A 20,249-nucleotide genomic window follows, 5' to 3' on the forward strand; every position below is an offset into this window, starting at 1 on the left:
TTTCCTGTTATGTTGTAAAACAAACGCATTAAATACTGTATGAGGGTCAAACAAAATGGTGAAGCGTAAGTACCTGTTATCTGTTTTGACATAAGAGGAAACTAATTTTTGTCCGAGTGGTATGGTTTTCTTATATATGTTAACAGATGAAACCACTCATCGCAAGTTGAAGTTCTCTAGGTTATTCTGCTGGACCATACTCTATTCCGTGGCTGTAACCTTCGTTGGGCTTGTCGTAATTCATGAGCATTTGGGCCTTAGGACGCGTAATCTCATCGTTGTAAGTCTTTTATTAGGTCTGCCAGCTATAGAATTCTTTGTACAACTGAAATAAAAAAGAAAAGTTGTGGACTGCGTCTGAGGAGTGACTCTGAAAGCATTAGTGTTATGAGAACAGACTCACAATTTTCAACGACAAATGATAACTCGTATCCTATGATAATGAAGTCCAGAAATGGCAGTCTATTGTAAGTCAAAGCAACAAAGGAATTAATAGTGAGGACTGTTCATGTGGTAGATAGAGCCAGTTTCGGTCACTGATGCATCTTACATGCCTTTATGTATCTTAAAAATACTAAACACTCACTAGTCCCAAAAGTTAGATACGAATCTGTTCCGTCGTTAACTATGGGCGACGTTGTCACAAAATCTTCCATAACCTTCGTGTGTGGAATAAATGGGTTTTATGAAACGCTGAGGACTAGTAGTAGCAACGAGACGGTCAAGGAGACGGGGAGGGAAGGGGGGGGGGTGGAATCTAAGAACTGCTGGCATTAATTAGGTCCTGTCTTTGTCCGAGCGCCAGCACCGTGGCACGGTCAGGTGGCGGCGATCAGTAGTGCTGTAGGAACGAGTAGTCGACGGTGGGCTGGTGAAGGGCTGCCATCTCCGACGGCAGGTAGTAGCCGTAGCCGAAGGCGTGCGGGGGCGGCTGGCACGAGGGGTCCGGGCAGTAGCAGCCGACGGGAGCGGGGGCGGCGGCGGGGGCGGGCTGCGGAGACAGGCCCAGGCCCACCCCCAAGCTGAGGCCCGCGGGGTCTGGCGGTGGCAGCGGTTCCTCCAGCAGCGCCTGCAGGTGCCGGATGTAGCGGATCGCCAGCCTGACACACACCAGAGAACACACTCACAGCGCCACTCCCTTTTATAGCATAAATTAAATGGTTCAAATGATTCTGGGCATTATGGGACTTAACTTCTGAGGTCATCAGTCTCATAGAACTTAGAACTACAAAAACCTAACTAAATTAACGTCATCACACACATCCATGCCTGAGGCAGGATTCGAACCTTCGACCGTAGCGGTCGCGCGGTTCCAGACTGTAGCGCCTAGATCCGCTCGGCCACTTCAGCCGGCAGAACAAATTAGTCTTCTGATCCAGTGACATGTCAAACCACATCTAAGATGACTGTTCAGTTCTATGTATCTCGACACTCTCTGTTTCTTTCTGGACCTTCTGTTCAATGTCATCCAGTACACCTAGTCTTCCCCTGCCTCCCCCTCTTTTCCTTCCTTCAACGACCAAACTCCCTAAACACTTCAAAAAAAATTGGTTGTTCCGAGGTCTTTCTCTCCAAAGATATTTTGACGGAACCTTCACACACGGCCCAGTCACATTAATGTGACCAATACCTATGGTCGAAATCAACGTGAAACAACCAATCATAGACGGCAGGTTGCAGCACTAGCTGTGGAGGGCATATAAAGCATGTTGGAAGGACGCGGAAAACAGTGCAGTCATTGTTGCAATGCAGAAACAGAGCAATTTATCTGACGTCCAAAGGTGCACGAACATTGCCTTTCAGGGCAAAGGTGGAAGCATTTCCGAAACGGGTAAGTTTGTAAACTATTCGGCTGCCGCTGGGGTTAAAGTATACCGAGCACAGCAAAATAGCGCTATCCGAAACTGGCCTCAAGACAACTGTGGTGCACCATAGACCATGGACGACTGAGGTGAACGATGGTTGCGGAGGTGTGTACGGCCGAACAGGTATGCAACTGTTGAGCAGCTGAGTGCCAGATGAACCGAGTAGCTTCCAACAGTGTCTCCTCAACAAGCATTCAGTGAACTTTTTTCATGTGGACCTCTGCAGCAGGCACCCAGGTCACGCAGCCATGCTGACCACTGTTCATTGGCGACGAACACTAAAATGCGCACGTCATCTCTCAATTGGACGTGGCGGAAGGAAGCCTGTTCAGATTAACCACATTTTATGCTCCATCGGACAGATGGCTGTTGGCAGGTACGACGTGAAAAATCTGGAAGCAAATACCTGCTGCAATCGTCAGAAAGGTACGGGCTAAAGTAGGTGTATTATGGTCTGGGGAATGTTTTCGGCCGGCCGGGGTGGCCGAGCGGTTATAGGCGCGACCGCTACTGTCGCAGGTTCTAATCCTGCCTCGGGCATGGATTGTGTGATGTCCTTAGGTTAGTTAGGTTTAAGTAGTTCTACGTTCCAGGGGACTGATGACCTTAGAAGTCCCATTGTGCTCAAAGCCCTTTGAATCATTTTTTAAAATGTTTTCGTGGCATTCGCTGGGTGATCTCGACGCTTTGGAAGGTACAATGGATTACCACAGGCATGAATCTGTCCTTAGGTGCCATGTCCATCTCTACACAAAGCTTTTTCTCCTCGGCATGATGGAATCTACCAATGCAATGTGTCATGGAGCTCGCAGTGTACGTCTCTGGTTCGAAGAGAATCAGTATGAGTTTAGCGTACTCCCCTGGTAACGAAACTGTACGGATTTAAATCCAATAGAGAATCTGTGGACCACCTCGATCAGGCTGTTTGCTCCATGGATTATCAACTGAGAAATCTACGGCAGGTAGTCACAGAATTGGAGTCGGTATGGCTACAAATCCCTGTTGGTACCTTTTAGAACCAAATTGACTCCATTCCTGCATATCTCGCAGTGGTCATCATAGTGGTTGTTCAGCCTTCTGAAATGTAGTCAAATTAATGTGAGTTGACAGTGTGTTGGTTGATTCTCACCACTTTGTTCTTTCCCATATTTATAATCATTCGATTTTCCGCCTTTTACCACCCTTTGCTTTATAATTGTAGTTCTTCCTCTGATTGAGCCCACACTTTCTGACTTCCTGCATACTTAATTGTCTTTATCATTTCTCCATCTACTACTATGCCTCTTGCTTTTCCTAACGCCTTTTTATTAGTTGCCTAGCTTAAATATTGAAAAGCGTTGGTGGCAGAAAACTTCCAGTACCTGTCTCCCCGCTTACTGGGTGCTAACGCCTACTATGACTATGTCTTGCATATAGCTAGTTTATATGGCTATTGTCCCTCCAGTCCACACCATCATCCTTTAAGTTCTTCAGAAAGATACTCCAGTCCGCTCTGTCAAACGCCTTTTACCAATCAACATAATTTATGTACGTATTCCTGTAACCATCTAGCATTTTTTGTCCTTGCATCAGACATTCAATAGCATCTCGTATTCCTGGTTCTCTCATCAAGCCAAAGTTACCCACTACCATATTATCTTCAGTTTTTCTTTTCAACTTTCCGAGCAAAAAACTACTTATGGTAAACATCCGTTAATCTTTGCATTCTTAGGTGTTATATTTCTTTAGTAAGGGAACTAGAAATGTTTTTACTATATGTTCACGGAAATTGCTCTCGTCAATATATTCTATTGGTGAAATTGTTTATTACAGCTATTGCCCTACTTCATAAGGCCTTTAGAGGTTCGGCTGGTATTTTATCACAGTCCGTTGCTTTCTTCTTTTTGAGATTAACGGCATTCTCCACAATATCTTCTATCTACGGTCCATTTCATAACATGCCAATCTTAGTCGTGTATATTTGGTTCTCAATATATACCAGAGAATAGATAGATGCAACTTTCTTCATGGAAGGGAAAAGAGTACGAAACATTCTCTAAAACATTACACAGCAAATCAAGTTGTAGATATTTGACATGGTGATTACTCTTTCTAATGTAGATTTTCACGGTTTTTCGTTATTTTTGAGAAAATGGCATATTTATTATAATCTAAGGCTGAATCGTTGAGCACTCTCTTGTTGCAATTCTCAATGAACAGTGTACTTTGCACGCGCTATTGGTACTGGGCAGAGGGCAGCCTCATTTGGAATTGGTTTTGGAATTATGTCTATATTATTCGCAGTATTTTAGGACAATCCGATGACATTTGTCAGGCCGGAATAAGAGTTGACGGTCTGCATCATGTCGTGCCTACTCCAAACACTCTACGTTTGTTCGTCATCGCCTCCCAGTCTTATCCAGCAGCGAAAGCTGCACACACATCTCCAGCGAACAGGCTTGGTGTCCGCAGCAAAACACTTTCTACCCTCTGATCAAAGTAAAATTCATATGCTATTTTTCACAAAAGTTGTAAAAGTCTTCCGATACAATTAGTCTGTTATATAGCTCTAAAATATATCTAAGTAATTTTTGCAACTTCTGGGCAACACTGTATTTATTATAATTGAAAGACGAGAAATACGTAAAACTTGTAAATATTTCAGCGTATGAAAAAATCACGTGGAAAGAACGGTTTAATTGAAAGATAGATATGAAACCACTTCTGGTAAAGCATTGGAAAGCATACAGACAGATATTCATGAACCGTTTTACTGAACAACATGGCATCATAGATGCTAAGTCTCTTCATTTGTTAACCACGGTTCTGTACCCAGAAACAGCAGAAGGGCTTGATAATCCTGGTCTTGCAGATAACTTATGCTACATATATTAGGAGGCAGCGAGCAAAACTACAGTAAGAGATCTCATGTACTCCGACTCCCCAAAATGCTTTAAAGGTTGGAATAATAAAAACTATAGAAAACAGAATGGTGGCTTTAATGCTTCAGGTTTCCACGTACTCACGTCTCTCTTGAGTGTGACGCACAAAATGTTCATGCAGCTGTGCGGAACTGTTAGAAAAGTGCTTCTTCGGAATGTGTTCTACTCGCGTGTCACATTGGCAATATCAGTTATGTCGTCAAAGCGTTGACCTTCGTATGAATTTCTGCATTTTGTCGCATTGTGGTAGGTTGCATTGATAACAAGGCTCCTTACCCGGGATGATATTTTTACGCAACAGTAACGTCTGTTACGTCGTTGTTTTTGTTCGGGAAACAAAGCGTACGGGAGAAATTTTGCACACACTTTTTTCTTCTTCAAAACGTTCTAGAGACTGTCTTGGACACTGATACAGACATGTTTCTTCACTGCGATTCGTGACGAACAACGTTGACACACTACGACCGCACGCCCATTAAGTAACACCGGCTGCTCGCAACTGACTGATCGAATGCAGATCTGTTGTTTACAGTTCTTAGTTCAAGGTGCCACAGTAGTTGCTGCGCTGACGACGGTTCTACGCCAGAAATAAAATCATCCTATGGACTTTTTGGACGTGTATGTAAACACTAGGACCCTTATCCGTAAAGAAGATTCTGCATTAATTCTTAGATGGAATGCGAACAGAATGCTGTCTTGAATATTTTAACGAAACTTTCGTATTTGCTGCTGAGCATGTCATGTAAACTGTTGGTCCGGTTGATGCCCCTATCCTGAGTCCTAGAAAACTGAGAACTTTCTGCGAACAAAATTCTCGGTTAATGCTTCTTCCTATGGTATCAAATGATAGGAAGAATAATGTTCGTTGGCATTGTGATAGTATTTTCCGCACCATACACAGACGAGACAAAAATCGTGGGGTACTTCCCAATATCGTGTCGAACCTCGCTGTGCGCGGCGTAGTGCAGCAAATCGACATGGCATCGGCTCAACAAGCCACCGAAAGCCCCACGCAGAAATATTGAGCGCTGCTGCCTCTATGTACGTCCCGTAACTACGAAAGTGTTGCCAGTGCGGGATTTTGTCGGACGATCTGGGTGGAAAAATCATTCGCTTGAATTGTCCAGAATGTTCTTCGAACCAATCGCGAACAGTTGTGACCTATTGACATGGTTCATTGCCATCCACAAAAGTTCCATCGTTGTTTGGGTACATTAAGTGAATGAATGGCAGCATTTAGTCTCCAAATAGTCGAACATAACCATTTTCAGTCAGTGTTCGGTTCACTGTCCAAACCATTATGGAGACACCACCAGCTTGCACAGTGCCTTCTTGGCAACTTGGGTCCATGATTTCGTGGGGGTCTGGAACCTTGCGATTGCTACGGAAGCAGGTTCGAATCCTGCCTCGGGCATGGATGTGTGTGATGTCCTTAGGTTAGTTATGTTTAAGTAGTTCTAAATTCTAGGGGACTGATGACCGCAGATGTTAAGTCCCATAGTGCTCAGAGCCATTTTTCGTGGGGTCTGCGGACAATCGAAACCTTCATCAGCTCTTACAAACTGAAATATGGACTCATCTGACAAGGCCACCGTTTTCCAGTTGTCTAGCGTCGAACCGATACGTTCACGAGCCAGGAAGAGGCTCCTTAGGCGCTGACGTGCTCTTAGCTAAGGCACTCGCGTCGTCCGACTGCCGGCACAGCCCGTTCACTCCAGATTCCACTGCAATGTCCTGAAGGTTACGTTCGTCGTGCGTCCCGCATTGATTTCTGCAGTTATTTCACGTACTGTTGCTTGTCTGTTAGCACTGACAATTCTATGCAAACGCCACTACTTTCGGTCGTTAGGTGAAGGGTGTCGACCTCTGCATTCTCCGTGGTGAGAGGTAATGCCTGAAATTTGGTATTCTCGGCACACACTTGACACTGCAGATCTCGGTATACTGAACTTCCAAACGATTTTTCCGAAGTAGAATGCCCCATTCGTCTAGCCCCAACTACCAATACGGGTTCAAAGTTCGTTAATTCCCGTCGTGCGGCCGTAATCACGTCGGACACCTTTTCACATGAATCACCTGAGCAGAAATGACAGTTCCGCCAATGCACTGTCCTGTTACACCTTGTGTACGCAATACTACCGCCATCTGCATACGTGCATATCGCTATCCCATAAATTTTGTCACCTCGGTGTAGTTTTCTCCTCTAAGGGTGCCTTGGAGTGCGACAACGAGAAACTTAAAACTCATACATCTCACTTACGGTGAAGGGACGTGCAATGTAGTGGATCCACGTTTCTGATAGGTGGCTCACATTTCGAGTACATGCTGAATCATGTAGACTGGGGATCAATTCTTACTTTGAAATATCTATTTAACTGCTTTCTACTTGGTGGTTCCTAACTGTAATGTAAGCTTGCTTCAAGTACAGGTTACAAAGTTGTGAATACGAGTAGTATAATGGTGCGAATCTATGTTTAATACGTGGTGTGGCTTCAGTACTCTGACGTCATGTTGAGCGGTACCCTGCCTTGTAAACGTTTATTTGTACGCTTGCTTTTGTTGCTTTATCGCAAACGGATTTCAATTTACCGTCCGATAAAACGTTTGTGGTCAGCATCTATCACATCATCTATCTCCCTAAAGAACTACTTCATATCGTATTTTCTCAGTGATTCCCTACATTTTTGTTCCAGAAATCTGCTCGCGGCGGGTTTGCATACCACTATAAAATAAATTGACTAGGGAAATCTGTCACTTTGCATTCTCAGCTTCCAGTGCACATTAATATCGAATGATGAGCATGTGTGCTACCTTTAAAGTCCTTGGAAGGAACTGTGAATTGAAAACAAGCCCTCTAAAAGTGTCTCGATTAAGGTCCAATTCGTCTCGTAAGATGCTTCACGGTACAGTTGCTACCTATGAACTGTTAGAGGGCGCAGGACTAACGACATTTTCTTGAGAAATTTCGAGCGAGAACAAATCCTATCCCTAATTTCGGGATCCCACACTAAAGCTAACTCTTTTACTGAATAATAATGTGAAGACCGTTCCTCACGGATGTAAGTCAAGGTTTTTTTATTTTTTTTTGCACTATGGCACTTCGAACAGGAGACTAACCGCAAATCTTACTAGGTAAGCATGGAGCAGAACAGAGTGTAAAGGCTATTCTACTATGTTACAGACACTAAAAATATTGAAAGAGGTAGTTTTCCCCGCGTGTACTTTCAGTACTGGCCATAGTGAGTGGAACTACCATTTGGAAAGCACTTCATTGAACATAGTTAATTTGGAAATTTTTCTGCTCTGTAATTCGCACCTGACTGTCGCTGGTAGCATCTCACGTATACTGAGAGAGGTTTTGCAGTCGCATTTAAATCACTATCCGAGCATCCAGATATCGATTTTCTGTATTTTTCTCTGAATTGCTTAAACAGAATTCCAAATCCGAGCAAGTGCTCCGCGTCTAAACATCTCGTCTTCCACGGAATGCTAAACCGTTAAAATCTGTTCATCACATCTCACTTATGACACCTCCCTCTAGGTCATCAGTTCCTACTAAAAATACACAGGTTTCCTCGGCTGGGCTCAGTCTGAGTAAATTCCTTTTCTTTACTGAGCCGTGTCTTCTTGAAAAATTAAAAACAATTATAGAACCACCGCTTCAGCCCTCTTTGCAACGGTGCTCTTTAGGGCGACTAAACTGAACTCTGTCGAGGCTGCTGGAAAGACCTCTACCTTTCAAGACTCCTTCTTCCCCCAACTCCTCCTCTGGGATGGATTTGTTTCCTCCAACTCTGCGTCTAGTGTTATCCGATGTGAAACTGTGCGGATGTTTGCAAAATGTTTACGAATCGCGTAACTGGGGCGGGACGTAGGTACCAGCCAGATATTCACCTAGACGAGTGTGGGAAACCACCTAAGGACCACGTCCAGGCTTACCGCACGCCGGATCTCGTCGTTAATGGACCTCTCGGATTCGACCTGGGGCCGGCGCGACTCCCTGAATCCCGGAAGTGGATGCTAACGTGTGCGGCTAGCCGGGCGGGATCTAATTCCTAAAAATATTTTATCCAACAAACTCACGTGTTGACGCTGCATTGTGTGCTTCCTGCCACGTACCTGAGAGACTCTATCTTGGAGAGTTTCTTGCCCTGCGGCTTGCACGTTGGTAGTCGCTCCCGCAGCAGGTCGAAGGCACGGTTCATATCGCGCATGCGCGTTCTCTCTCTATCACATGCAGACTTCTTGTAATCTACAACAATGAGAAAAGGGGTTTATAAATTTCCGTTCCCTCTGTGGAAGCATGTATACACTAAAAAGGCAAAAGACTTAGTAAGATTACAAGAACGAACATACCGTACAGAATACAGGGCGATTCAAAAAGAATACCACAACTTTAGGAATTTAAAACTCTGCAACGACAAAAGGCAGAGCTAAGCACTATCTGTCGGCGAATTAAGGGAGCTATAAAGTTTCATTTGGTTGTACATTTGTTCACTTGAGGCGCTGTTGACTAGGCGTCAGCGTCAGTTGATGCTAAAATGGCGACCGCTCAACAGAAAGCTTTTTGTGTTATTGAGTACGGCAGAAGTGAATCGACGACAGTTGTTCAGCGTGCATTTCGAACGAAGTATGGTGTTAAACCTCCTGATAGGTGGTGTATTAAACGTTGGTATAAACAGTTGACAGATAATGGGTGTTTGTGCAAAGGGAAAAGTTCTGGACGGCCGAGAACGAGTGATGAAAATGTAGCACGCGTCCAGCAAGCATTTGTTCGCAGCCCAGGAAAATCGACTCGCAGAGCTAGCAGAGAGCTGCAAATTCCACAGTCAACTGTATGGAGAGTCCTACGAAAAAGGTTAGTTATGAAACCTTAACGTCTGAAATTGGTTCAAGCACTGTCTGCAGCTGATAAGATTAAAAGAATCGATTTCTGTGATTTTATCCTTGCTCAAATGGAAACAGATGAATCTTTCGTTTCAAAGATTGTGTTTAGTGATGAAGCAACTTTCCACACTAACGGGAAAGTCAACCGTCACAATGTCTGTATATGGGGCACTGAGAATCCGCGGGAAACAACTCAGTATGAACGTGACTTGCCTAAGGTGAACGTTTTCTGTGCCATTTCAGCCAATAAAGTTTTTGGTCCCTTTTTCTTCGAAGGTGCTACTGTAACTGGACTACAGTATCTGGAGATGTTAGAGAATTGGCTCTTCCCTCAGCTCGAACAAGAAGCACAACAATTCATATTTCAGCAGGCTGGAGCGCCACCACATTGGCACTTATCTGCCCGTAACTACCTGAACGTCAACTAACCGAGGCGATGGATCGGCCGCCAAGCAGTCAGTGACAGAGCACCTCATCACTGGCTTCCAAGAAGCCCTGATCTTACCCCCTGCGATTTTTTCTTATGGGGGTATGTTAAAGATATGGTGTTTCGGCCACCTCTCCCAGCCACCATTGATGATTTGAAAGGAGAAATAACAGCAGCTATCCAAACTGTTACGCCTGATATGCTACAGAGAGTGTGGAAAGAGTTGGAGTATCGGGTTGATATTGCTTGAGTATCTGGAGGGGGCCATATTGAACATCTCTGGACTCGTTTTTGAGTGAAAAAAAACCTTTTTAAATACTCTTTGTAATGATGTATAGCAGAAGGTTATATTATGTTTCTTTCATTAAACACACATTTTTAAAGTTGTGGTACTCTTTTTGAATCACCCTGTATAACAAAAATCATTTGGCAGTGTTCAAGTACAGTTTGTATGGAAATAATATGAGAGCAGAATGAGAAGTTGTGGGCCTAGGACCCCGTTAGTTAAGGACAATATTCTGGGTAATGCACTTCGTCCAAGATTTATTCAGTCATATGTGGGTACAGACCGAAATCAAAGGGTGCCAAATAAAGTGAATACGTTGGTTCTTCTAACGATGTATTGTCCAAATTCCTCAATATTCTCACTTTTGTGGGCGTGAAATACGGCTTTTTTCTTGTGTAGTCTAAATTTTTCGCCTTCGCCAAAACTTAGCCCAGGACATTTGCGTATTATTCGTAAATTATTATGCACGATAATCAATAAAAAGTACACCAGTAAACACTGGCCAAAATCTATACAGCATATATAACCGACCTCACTTATACACAAGGCTCTGACTGTTGTTGCCTCTCCGGCACCAAGCGGTGATCCTGTCTTATTCACAGTAACATATCATCTGAGTTTTTCTTTGCTGCGAAATTAATTTTCGCATTTGATTTTGCTCAACGGTCAACAAATTTGTCACATATTTATCACAAAACTCCATCATAGCTAATTTTGGTTTAATATGTGCCGTACTGGTACGTCTGATGTAACCATGTCGTCAGCTGTATGTACATTATATTTACTGACCTTCCAATAGGAGTATCACACTGCGCACAATGTTTACCTCTGTGGTAAGAGTTTACAGACACCCTTCAAATAGATTGTAGTCAAAAAGCACCACCTTTAGAGTGATTTCTGTTGGCAATGAAGTGTTAAAAATATATTTTTGTTTCTACACTGCATTCCAGTACATTAATTAGAACTAAAGACAGACTACAAAGTTACTTTGAATAACAGCATTAAGGAAAATATGTCACAAGCCAGAGTAACATTTGAATTACGTTCATGTGCAACGTGTACAAACATAACAAAAATAAAATTTCTTGATATCGGTACCATATCAGTTCATGGTTCGGTACTTTTCTTATTGCCTCAGAGTGCCCATAGAGGCGGCATATGCAGAATATCCCTAGTAATCCGCTGAAGAGTTAAAATAAATCTTTATTTGCAGTTACAGATTTACTCAATCACGGAATATAACGTTTCATTAAATGAATATAACACATACGGAACAATAGTAACTAAGTGACTATGACGTGATAACGTTACTTTACTAACAATAGGTAGGGAATGATTATCCATTTAAAGGAACAAATGACTCAGCTGTTGTAGGAAGTGGCACATTAACTCACGACAGCACAAATATAGTGAATATTTCCAATATTTTGGAACAAATTCAACATAGAAAACTGATGTATTCGTTTTATGTCTGCCCAACTTCGAAAGAAATTACGTACTTTCGTAACAGCAAAGGTTCGTAATATTTCAAACAAAATGTTAAAACAGATTCATCTGACATATCTGTTATCCTCAAGAGTACACATTATGTATCATTGTCAGAGGGTACGTTTCCAGAAAATTTAAGGTGTGACACTATTAGATCTCTGTATACTGGAGGTATCAAGGCAGCTCCTTATGATCACTGATTTTTTTTGTTTAAAATACTTGAAAAAGTAATGTACTCAATAACAGTTAAGAATAGCTTCAACCAATATGATTCTGAGTCTCCTGAACGTGCATTCTGGCAATTCAGAGAACACAAAACCAAATATTCAAAAGATGAAATGTCACCAATTGGAAGTTCTCTATTGTCTCAGGTATCTGGCTGGATAAAACATCATTTATATGTGAAAGTGAAATTTCCGATACTGAAGAAGTATTTCATGGTTTCTTCACTTCATTATTAAGTAATAGGAAGTAGAAAATCATGTTAGGCAGCTCTATCACTTTAGGTAAGTGTTCAACTTCCGAACAGGTACAAATCACTAATGGCACACCACAGGGGCCGATATTAGATCCACTCGTAATCTTGTAGTGAACCCCAGACTGATAATGATAAATCGAAAAGAACTCCTTTTGACAATGTCACAACGATCGGAACGAAGTCTACTAGACATGCACCGGCACTAGGAACAGTACATGAAATTAAACAGAGAAAATGATTGTTCTTCTATAACTAAATTATTAGATACAAAAAACATAATTCAAACAGCAGGCTCTAGACAACATTTAATTTTAATAATGAAACAGATGAAAGACAGTAAAAATTACGGCAATATTTCTGGAGAGCATATTTATAGGAATTTTTATTGGCCTCTATCTGTTACAAATCCCTGAAAATTTAACTTCAGAAGGTTTTCTTTGAATATTATTGCTGATTTCGAATACGGAAGTGTCAAAACTATCAAATACTACATGTCTAAGGTTCCCGCCGCGCGGAGTGGCCGCACGGTTGGAGGCGCCATGTCCCTAATCGTGCGACCCCTCCCGCCGGAGGTTCGAGTCCTCCCCCGGGCATGGGTGTGAGTGTTGTCCTTAGCGTAAGTGAGTTTAAGTACTGTTTATGTCTAGGGAGCGATAACCTCTGCAGTTTGGTCCCTTAGAAATTCACACCCATTTTTCTCTAAGCTTCCCCTTTAGCAAGGCAAAACATGGTTGTACTGACGAGTTACAATTCTAGCGTCTCTGAATGGTTTAGAACTCTTTACACAACGTTCAGTGAGATCTGTACTCACAAACCAAGAGTGGAACGCAATTCATTAACCTTTTCAGGACCTCTGGCTACAATTGTGTACATTAATACACTCCTGGAAATGGAAAAAAGAACACATTGACACCGGTGTGTCAGACCCACCATACTTGCTCCGGACACTGCGAGAGGGCTGTACAAGCAATGATCACACGCACGGCACAGCGGACACACCAGGAACTGCGGTATTGGCCGTCGAATGGCGCTAGCTGCGCAGCATTTGTGCACCGCCGCTGTCAGTGTCAGCCAGTTTGCCGTGGCATACGGAACTCCATCGCAGTCTTTAACACTGGTAGCATGCCGCGACAGCGTGGACGTGAACCGTATGTGCAGTTGACGGACTTTGAGCGAGGGCGTATAGTGGGCATGCGGGAGGCCGGGTGGACGTACCGCCGAATTGCTCAACACGTGGGGCGTGAGGTCTCCACAGTACATCGATGTTGTCGCCAGTGGTCGGTGGAAGGTGCACGTGCCCGTCGACCTGGGACCGGACCGCAGCGACGCACGGATGCACGCCAAGACAGTAGGATCCTACGCAGTGCCGTAGGGGACCGCACCGCCACTTCCCAGCAAATTAGGGACACTGTTGCTCCTGGGGTATCGGCGAGGACCATTCGCAACCGTCTCCATGAAGCTGGGCTACGGTCCCGTACACCGTTAGGCCGTCTTCCGCTCACGCCCCAACATCGTGCAGCCCGCCTCCAGTGGTGTCGCGACAGGCGTGAATGGATGGACGAATGGAGACGTGTCGTCTTCAGCGATGAGAGTCGCTTCTGCCTTGGTGGCTGGCCAACCTGCTACCTGCTAGCTGACTTCAACAGCAGCACAGCCACACCTGAGGCATGCCAAAGCTGTGGACTGCCATTGCTGCCTATAGGATCACCACAGATGAGAAGACCGACAGACGCCCAACCCTCCTTCTCCACTGGGTCATTGCAGATGTTCTGCAAGTCGTCTTCTTCAAATCAAACAGCTGAAATGGATCTGTGCGGCCCCCTTACTGACTCATGAACATCTTCTGCAGTCTTGGTCAGTGCACAGTGTGTGAGGGGGGTCTCTTTGCACGACAACCAAAATCCTGGACCAGTGTCAGCAGACTCCACCTGAGCACAGGACATGGTGATAATCGAGAATGCTGTGGTAGGAGTGGAACGGGGTCAACAGACCACCTCAGGCACGCTCTGCCTGCTGCCAATGCCCACTCTACGCTCATCCTTGTCACTGATCTGCAGTAGGAACGTCACGACACGCTGCTGAGACATCAGCTTTCCTTTGCGGCATGTGTGTCCCACACCCGGCCGCTCTTAAGTTCTGAAGAAGCTAAAAACTTTGTAAAGTCTATTTGAGAGCAATTTATTTGCAGGTAACGTTGTCCCACTGACGTCTCTGTGTGTGTACTGGGCAACTCACCCTCAGCCTTCGCTCGCCTTCCTGATTACAACGTGACTGCAGGGCCAAATCGTAACAGTCCTTTTCTTGTACAAGTAAGACACTTTGTCTCTTTGACAACATGCTGCACCCAGTACATCACTGCTCCAGCGGTTCCACTTTACATAAGTTACTAACTTGTAAGACAGATTCCAAGGTCACCCACAACGACTTCCTTGTGCCACTCAACACACAATCAAGCGAATTAAAACTTAATGTAAAGCTTGCAGTTTAACTGGATGGCCTGCTACGACAGACACTCCATGTGACTGATCAACATTGCCATCAGCTTCCCCTAGCCGGAATGTCTTCCCACGAAGTTCCACACATCGTCGATGGACAATTATGGCATGATGCTGATGCAGAAAGCCTAACTATTTCTACACATTGCCGAAACGTGGTTACCTCCAATTGAAAATTCACCATTATCGATCTCAGTCGTCAGACATCGTTATCCCCTGTCCCACACAAATTGTAATGTGATGTGCTCCATTGCTTTCTACCCACTAAACCTGTCAAATGCACTGATACATGTGCCCCTGTATCCAACAGAAACTTACACCTTTCTCCACCTACTATGCCAAACATAGCACAGTCTCCCTCTGCATTCGTATTTCCTGCATTCGTTTTCACTGGGAACGCCTTTCAGGGGTTCTGGGGTTTCCTTTTGAGATTAACGAGTGCTTATTTCCACCTAGCCAACCGCTACTATTATTCTCTTGATACTACTGATGGTTCATTCCACCCCCGTTCTTCAGTAGCCGACAGCACAGTCTCTGCACATGTCCCATACACTTACAATTGAAATATTTTACATTCGCTAAAAACAATTTCCTCTATCTCTTACTCCTGATGCAAAGTCAGTTTCTTCAGATTCCATCGCTAGCTTCGCTGCTGAACAGAGAAGCTAAGTGCCCCAGTCTGCACCACCATAGATATTTCTGGGGCTAAACCCCTCAGCAAAGCGCCAAATCCCCTTTGCTCGATTCCCTGTAACAATACCTTGTTCGCCTCATCATGCTGCAATAATTCATATGCACACGCATTAGTTTTTCTAATCCTATCTGAAAAACTCTGTACGGCTGAATTAAACCCCTTAAGAATCACACTTAACTGCCCATAAAGAACTGTGCACTATTATGCTTTATATACACTCCTGGAAATTGAAATAAGAACACCGTGAATTCATTGTCCCAGGAAGGGGAAACTTTATTGACACATTCCTGGGGTCAGATACATCACATGATCACACTGACAGAAACCACAGCCACATAGACACAGGCAACAGAGCATGCACAATGTCGGCACTAGTACAGTGTATATCCACCTTTCGCAGCAATGCAGGCTGCTATTCTCCCATGGAGACGATCGTAGCGATGCTGGATGTAGTCCTGTGGAACGGCTTGCCATGCCATTTCCACCTGGCGCCTCAGTTGGACCAGCGTTCGTGCTGGACGTGCAGACCGCGTGACACGACGCTTCATCCAGTCCCAAACATGCTCAATGGGGGACAGATCCGGAGATCTTGCTGGCCAGGGTAGTTGACTTACACCTTCTAGAGCACGTTGGGTGGCACGGGATACATGCGGACGTGCATTGTCCTGTTGGAACAGCAAGTTCCCTTGCCGGTCTAGGAATGGTAGAACGATGGGTTCGATGACGGTTTGTATGTACCGTGCACTATTCAGTGTCCCCTCGACGATCACCAGAGGTGTACGGCCAGTGTAGGAGATCGCTCCCCACACCATGATGCCGGGTGTTGGCCCTGTGTGCCTCGGTCGTATGCTGTCCTGGTTGTGGCGCTCACCTGCACGGCGCCAAACACGCATACGAACATCATTGGCACCAAGGCAGAAGCGACTCTCATCGCTGAAGACGACACGTCTCCATTCGTCCCTCCATTCACGCCTGTCGCGACACCACTGGAGGCGGGCTGTACGATGTTGGGGCGTGAGCGGAAGACGGCCTAACGGTGTGCGGGACCGTAGCCCAGCTTCATGGAGACGGTTGCGAATGGTCCTCGCCGATACCCCAGGAGCAACATTCTCCCTAATTTGCTGGGAAGTGGGGGTGAGGTCTCCTACGGCACTGCGTAGGATCCTACGGTCTTGGCGTGCATCCGTGCGTCGCTGCGGTCCGGTCCCAGGTCGACGGGCACGTGCACCTTCCGCCGACCACTGGCGACAACATCGATGTACTGTGGAGACCTCACGCCCCACGTGTTGAGCAATTCGGCGGTACGTCCACCCGGCCTCCCGCATGCCCACTATACGCCCTCGCTCAAAGTCCGTCAACTGCACATACGGTTCACGTCCACACTGTCGCGGCATGCTACCAGTGTTAAAGACTGCGATGGAGCTCCGTATGCCACGGCAAACTGGCTGACACTGACAGCGGCGGTGCACAAATGCTGCGCAGCTAGCGCCATTCGACGGCCAACACCGCGGTTCCTGGTGTGTCCGCTGTGCTGTGCGTGTGATCATTGCTTGTACAGCCCTCTCGCAGTGTCCGGAGCAAGTATGGTGGGTCTGACACACCGGTGTCAATGTGTTCTTTTTTCCATTTCCAGGAGTGTATCTTTGCAATAATCCTTATTTCAGCTGCCTGGAAATCTCTTTCTCGCTTAGTGTCTCAGTGTAATATACAGGCTGTTACAAAAAGGTACGGCCAAACTTTCAGGAAACATTCCTCACACGCAAAGAAAGAAAATACGTTATGTGGACATGTGTCCGGAAACGCTTACTTTCCATGTTAGAGCTCATTTTATTACTTCTCTTCAAGTCACATTAATCATGGAACGGAAACACACAGCAACAGAACGTACCAGCTTGACTTCAAACACTTTGTTACAGGAAATGTTCAAAATGTCCTCCGTCAGCGAGGATACATGCAACCACCCTCCGCCGCATGGAATCCCTGATGCACTGATGCAGCCCTGGAGAATGGCGTATTGTATCACAGCCCTTCCACAATACGAGCACGAAGAGTCTCTACAGTTGGTACCGGGGTTGCGTAGACAAGAGCTTTCAAATGCCCCCATAAATGAAAGTCAAGAGGATTGAGGTCAAGAGAGCATGGAGGCCATGGAATTGGTCCGCCTCTACCAATCCATCGGTCACCGAATCTGTTGTTGAGAAGCGTACGAACACTTCGACTGAGATGTGCAGGAGCTCCATCGTGCATGAACCACATGTTGTGTCGTACTTGTAAAGACACATGTGCTAGCAGCTAAGGTAGAGTATCCCGTATGAAATCATAATAACGTGCTCCATTGAGCGTAGGTGGAAGAACATGGGGCTCAGTCAAGACATCACCAACAATGCCTGCCCAAACGTTCAAAGAATATCTGTGTTGATAACGTGATTGCACAATTGCGTGCGGATTCTCGTCAGCCCACACATGTTGATTGTGAAAATTTACAATTTGATCACGTTGGAATGAAGCCTCATCCGTAAAGAAGAACATTTGCACTGAAATGAGGATTGACACATTGTTGGATGAACCATTCGCAGAAGTGTACCCGTGGAGACCAACCAGCTGCTGATAGTGCCTGAACACGCTGTACATGGTACGGAAACAACTCTCCATACAGTGACGTGGTCAACGTTACCTTGTACAGCAGCCACTTCTCTGACGCTGACATTAGGGTTATCGTCAACTGCACGAAGAATTGCCTTGTCCATTGCAGATATGCTCTTCGTTCTAGGTCTTCCCCAGTCGCGAGTCATAGCCTGGAATGTTCCGTGCTCCCTAAGACGCCGATTAATTGCTTCGAACGTCTTCCAGTCGGGACACCTTCGTTCTGGAAATCTGTCTCGATACAAACGTACCGCGCCACGGCTATTGCCCCGTGCTAGTCCATACATCAAATGGCCATCTGCCAACTCCGCATTTGTAAACATTGCACTGACTGCAAAACCACGTTCGTGATGAACACTAACCTGTTGATGCTAGTGGCCGAGCGGTTCTATGCGCTTCAGTCCGGAACCACGCGACTGCTACGGTCGCAGGTTCCAATCCTGCCTCGGGCATGGATGTGTGTGATGTCCTTAGGTTAGTTAGGTTTAAGTAGTTCTAAGTTCTAGGGGACTGATGACCTCAGATGTTAAGTCCCATAGTGCTCAGAGCCATTTTGTTGATGCTACGTACTGATGTGCTTGATGCTAGTACTGTAGAGCAATGAGTCGCAAGTCAACACAAACACCGAAGTCAACATTACCTTCCTTCAATTGGGCCAACTGGCGGTGAATCGAGGAAGTACAGTACATACTGACGAAACTAAAATGAACTCTAACATGGAAATTAAGCGTTTCCGGACACATGTCCACGTAACATCTTTTCTTTATTTGTGTGTGAGGAACGTTTCCTGAAAGTTTGGCCGTACCTTTTTGTAACACCCTGTATAAAGAACTTTTGCTCGCCTGAAAGGAGTAATCTCGCTATTTGCAACAACTGCTTCTCCGACCAACGCCATATCTCAGCAGATGACAGATCCTCCACAAACGAGAACACATTCTCAGATGAGCTGTCAGAAAAAGGAGTAAAAGGTTCGCAAGATCTGGGTCTACTGCTAGACTCTGTGATCTTAACGGTCCCAGCTTCACATTTTTCGCTGTCAGTTCATTATTCGCAAATGTATTTTCTGCTCTTAAGCGTGTTACTTTATTAACTAACGATTGCACAGCTTCAGGACCAGTGTCACCTTGTATCCCTGATGCTGCCATTGCCCTACCCTTACTCATATTTTACCAATCCAACAAGAACAGAAAAATTCTCAATCGACAACACCACCATATTTATTACTTATGTATGATCATGGGGCATCTGGACTCCCTGCGATATGGCCAAAATGATGTCTCATAAAACAGATGATTACCACAGACTCAGCACAAGGGGCGGACTGCCCAAGTCAGTGACACTATGGACGTCATACAGGTTCTGATCACTAATCCTTGCAGTTGCCACTAAATTGGGAGTCATTCACCAGTTCTTCTGGCCTCACAGAAGTAACTTTTCTGTTACGATAACTCTTAATTTTCGACCCCATGTCTCCCACAGAACACAAACAACAGTTTCACTCTACCCACATTAAAGATACTGTAGTCGGATCTCGCATGTTTCACAGCAGACGTGGCACACCTTCAGCTGTCCACTGGAGACGATGTCAGAGTTACTGACTCCCTCTCTGTTGAGGGAGGGCACGACCTCTAGCACCACTATATTGTGGTCCACGGGGGGAGGGGGGGGGGGAGGGGGGGAGGGGGGGGGTCTGAGTGGTGGGACATTTCTCTGCATTTCTCTGGACTGGCAATGGTCAGAAGATGGCTGGCCTCTTCCCAGTGGGACAGTATATACAGCCTGCGATGCTGAAATGACGTTAGGCAACAAATTGGCTGTCTGTCAGCACATCAAGGCCCTGACGTCAGTGGTGCACTTCTTCATCCTGCATGTGGCTTCTGCTGTTGAACGCCCATGCGCAGTCACCTCAGCTGTTGCTCTCTTCTTCTGCAATGACAGGGAAGGCTGCCATGTACGGGACATGGCCCACTGTCTCCTGGGAAGAGGCCGGTGTCGCCTGGCGCAGACGCAGGTCTGCTGCACTGCGGCACAGGGTGGGCTTAGTGCGAGGGTTGGCTGCTGAAAC

General features: G+C 45.4%; 1 protein-coding gene across 1 annotated transcript in view; it reads right to left on the minus strand.

Annotated features, from left to right (window-relative positions):
- Positions 1–272: 272 nt before the first annotated feature.
- The window catches only part of LOC126361620 (helix-loop-helix protein 3), a 75,725-nt gene continuing 55,748 nt past the window's right edge, over positions 273–20,249 (minus strand). Inside the window, exons 3-4 of the mRNA XM_050007804.1 lie at positions 8,906–9,038; positions 273–1,100 (exon numbers count right to left, since the gene is read on the minus strand). Of these exons, the coding sequence (XP_049863761.1) occupies positions 833–1,100; positions 8,906–9,038 (401 nt within the window). The 3' untranslated portion in view covers positions 273–832. The remainder of the gene's footprint in view (positions 1,101–8,905; positions 9,039–20,249) is intronic.

The sequence above is a fragment of the Schistocerca gregaria genome, chromosome 1 (assembly GCF_023897955.1).
Source record: "Schistocerca gregaria isolate iqSchGreg1 chromosome 1, iqSchGreg1.2, whole genome shotgun sequence".
Classification (NCBI taxonomy): Eukaryota; Metazoa; Arthropoda; class Insecta; order Orthoptera; family Acrididae; genus Schistocerca; species Schistocerca gregaria.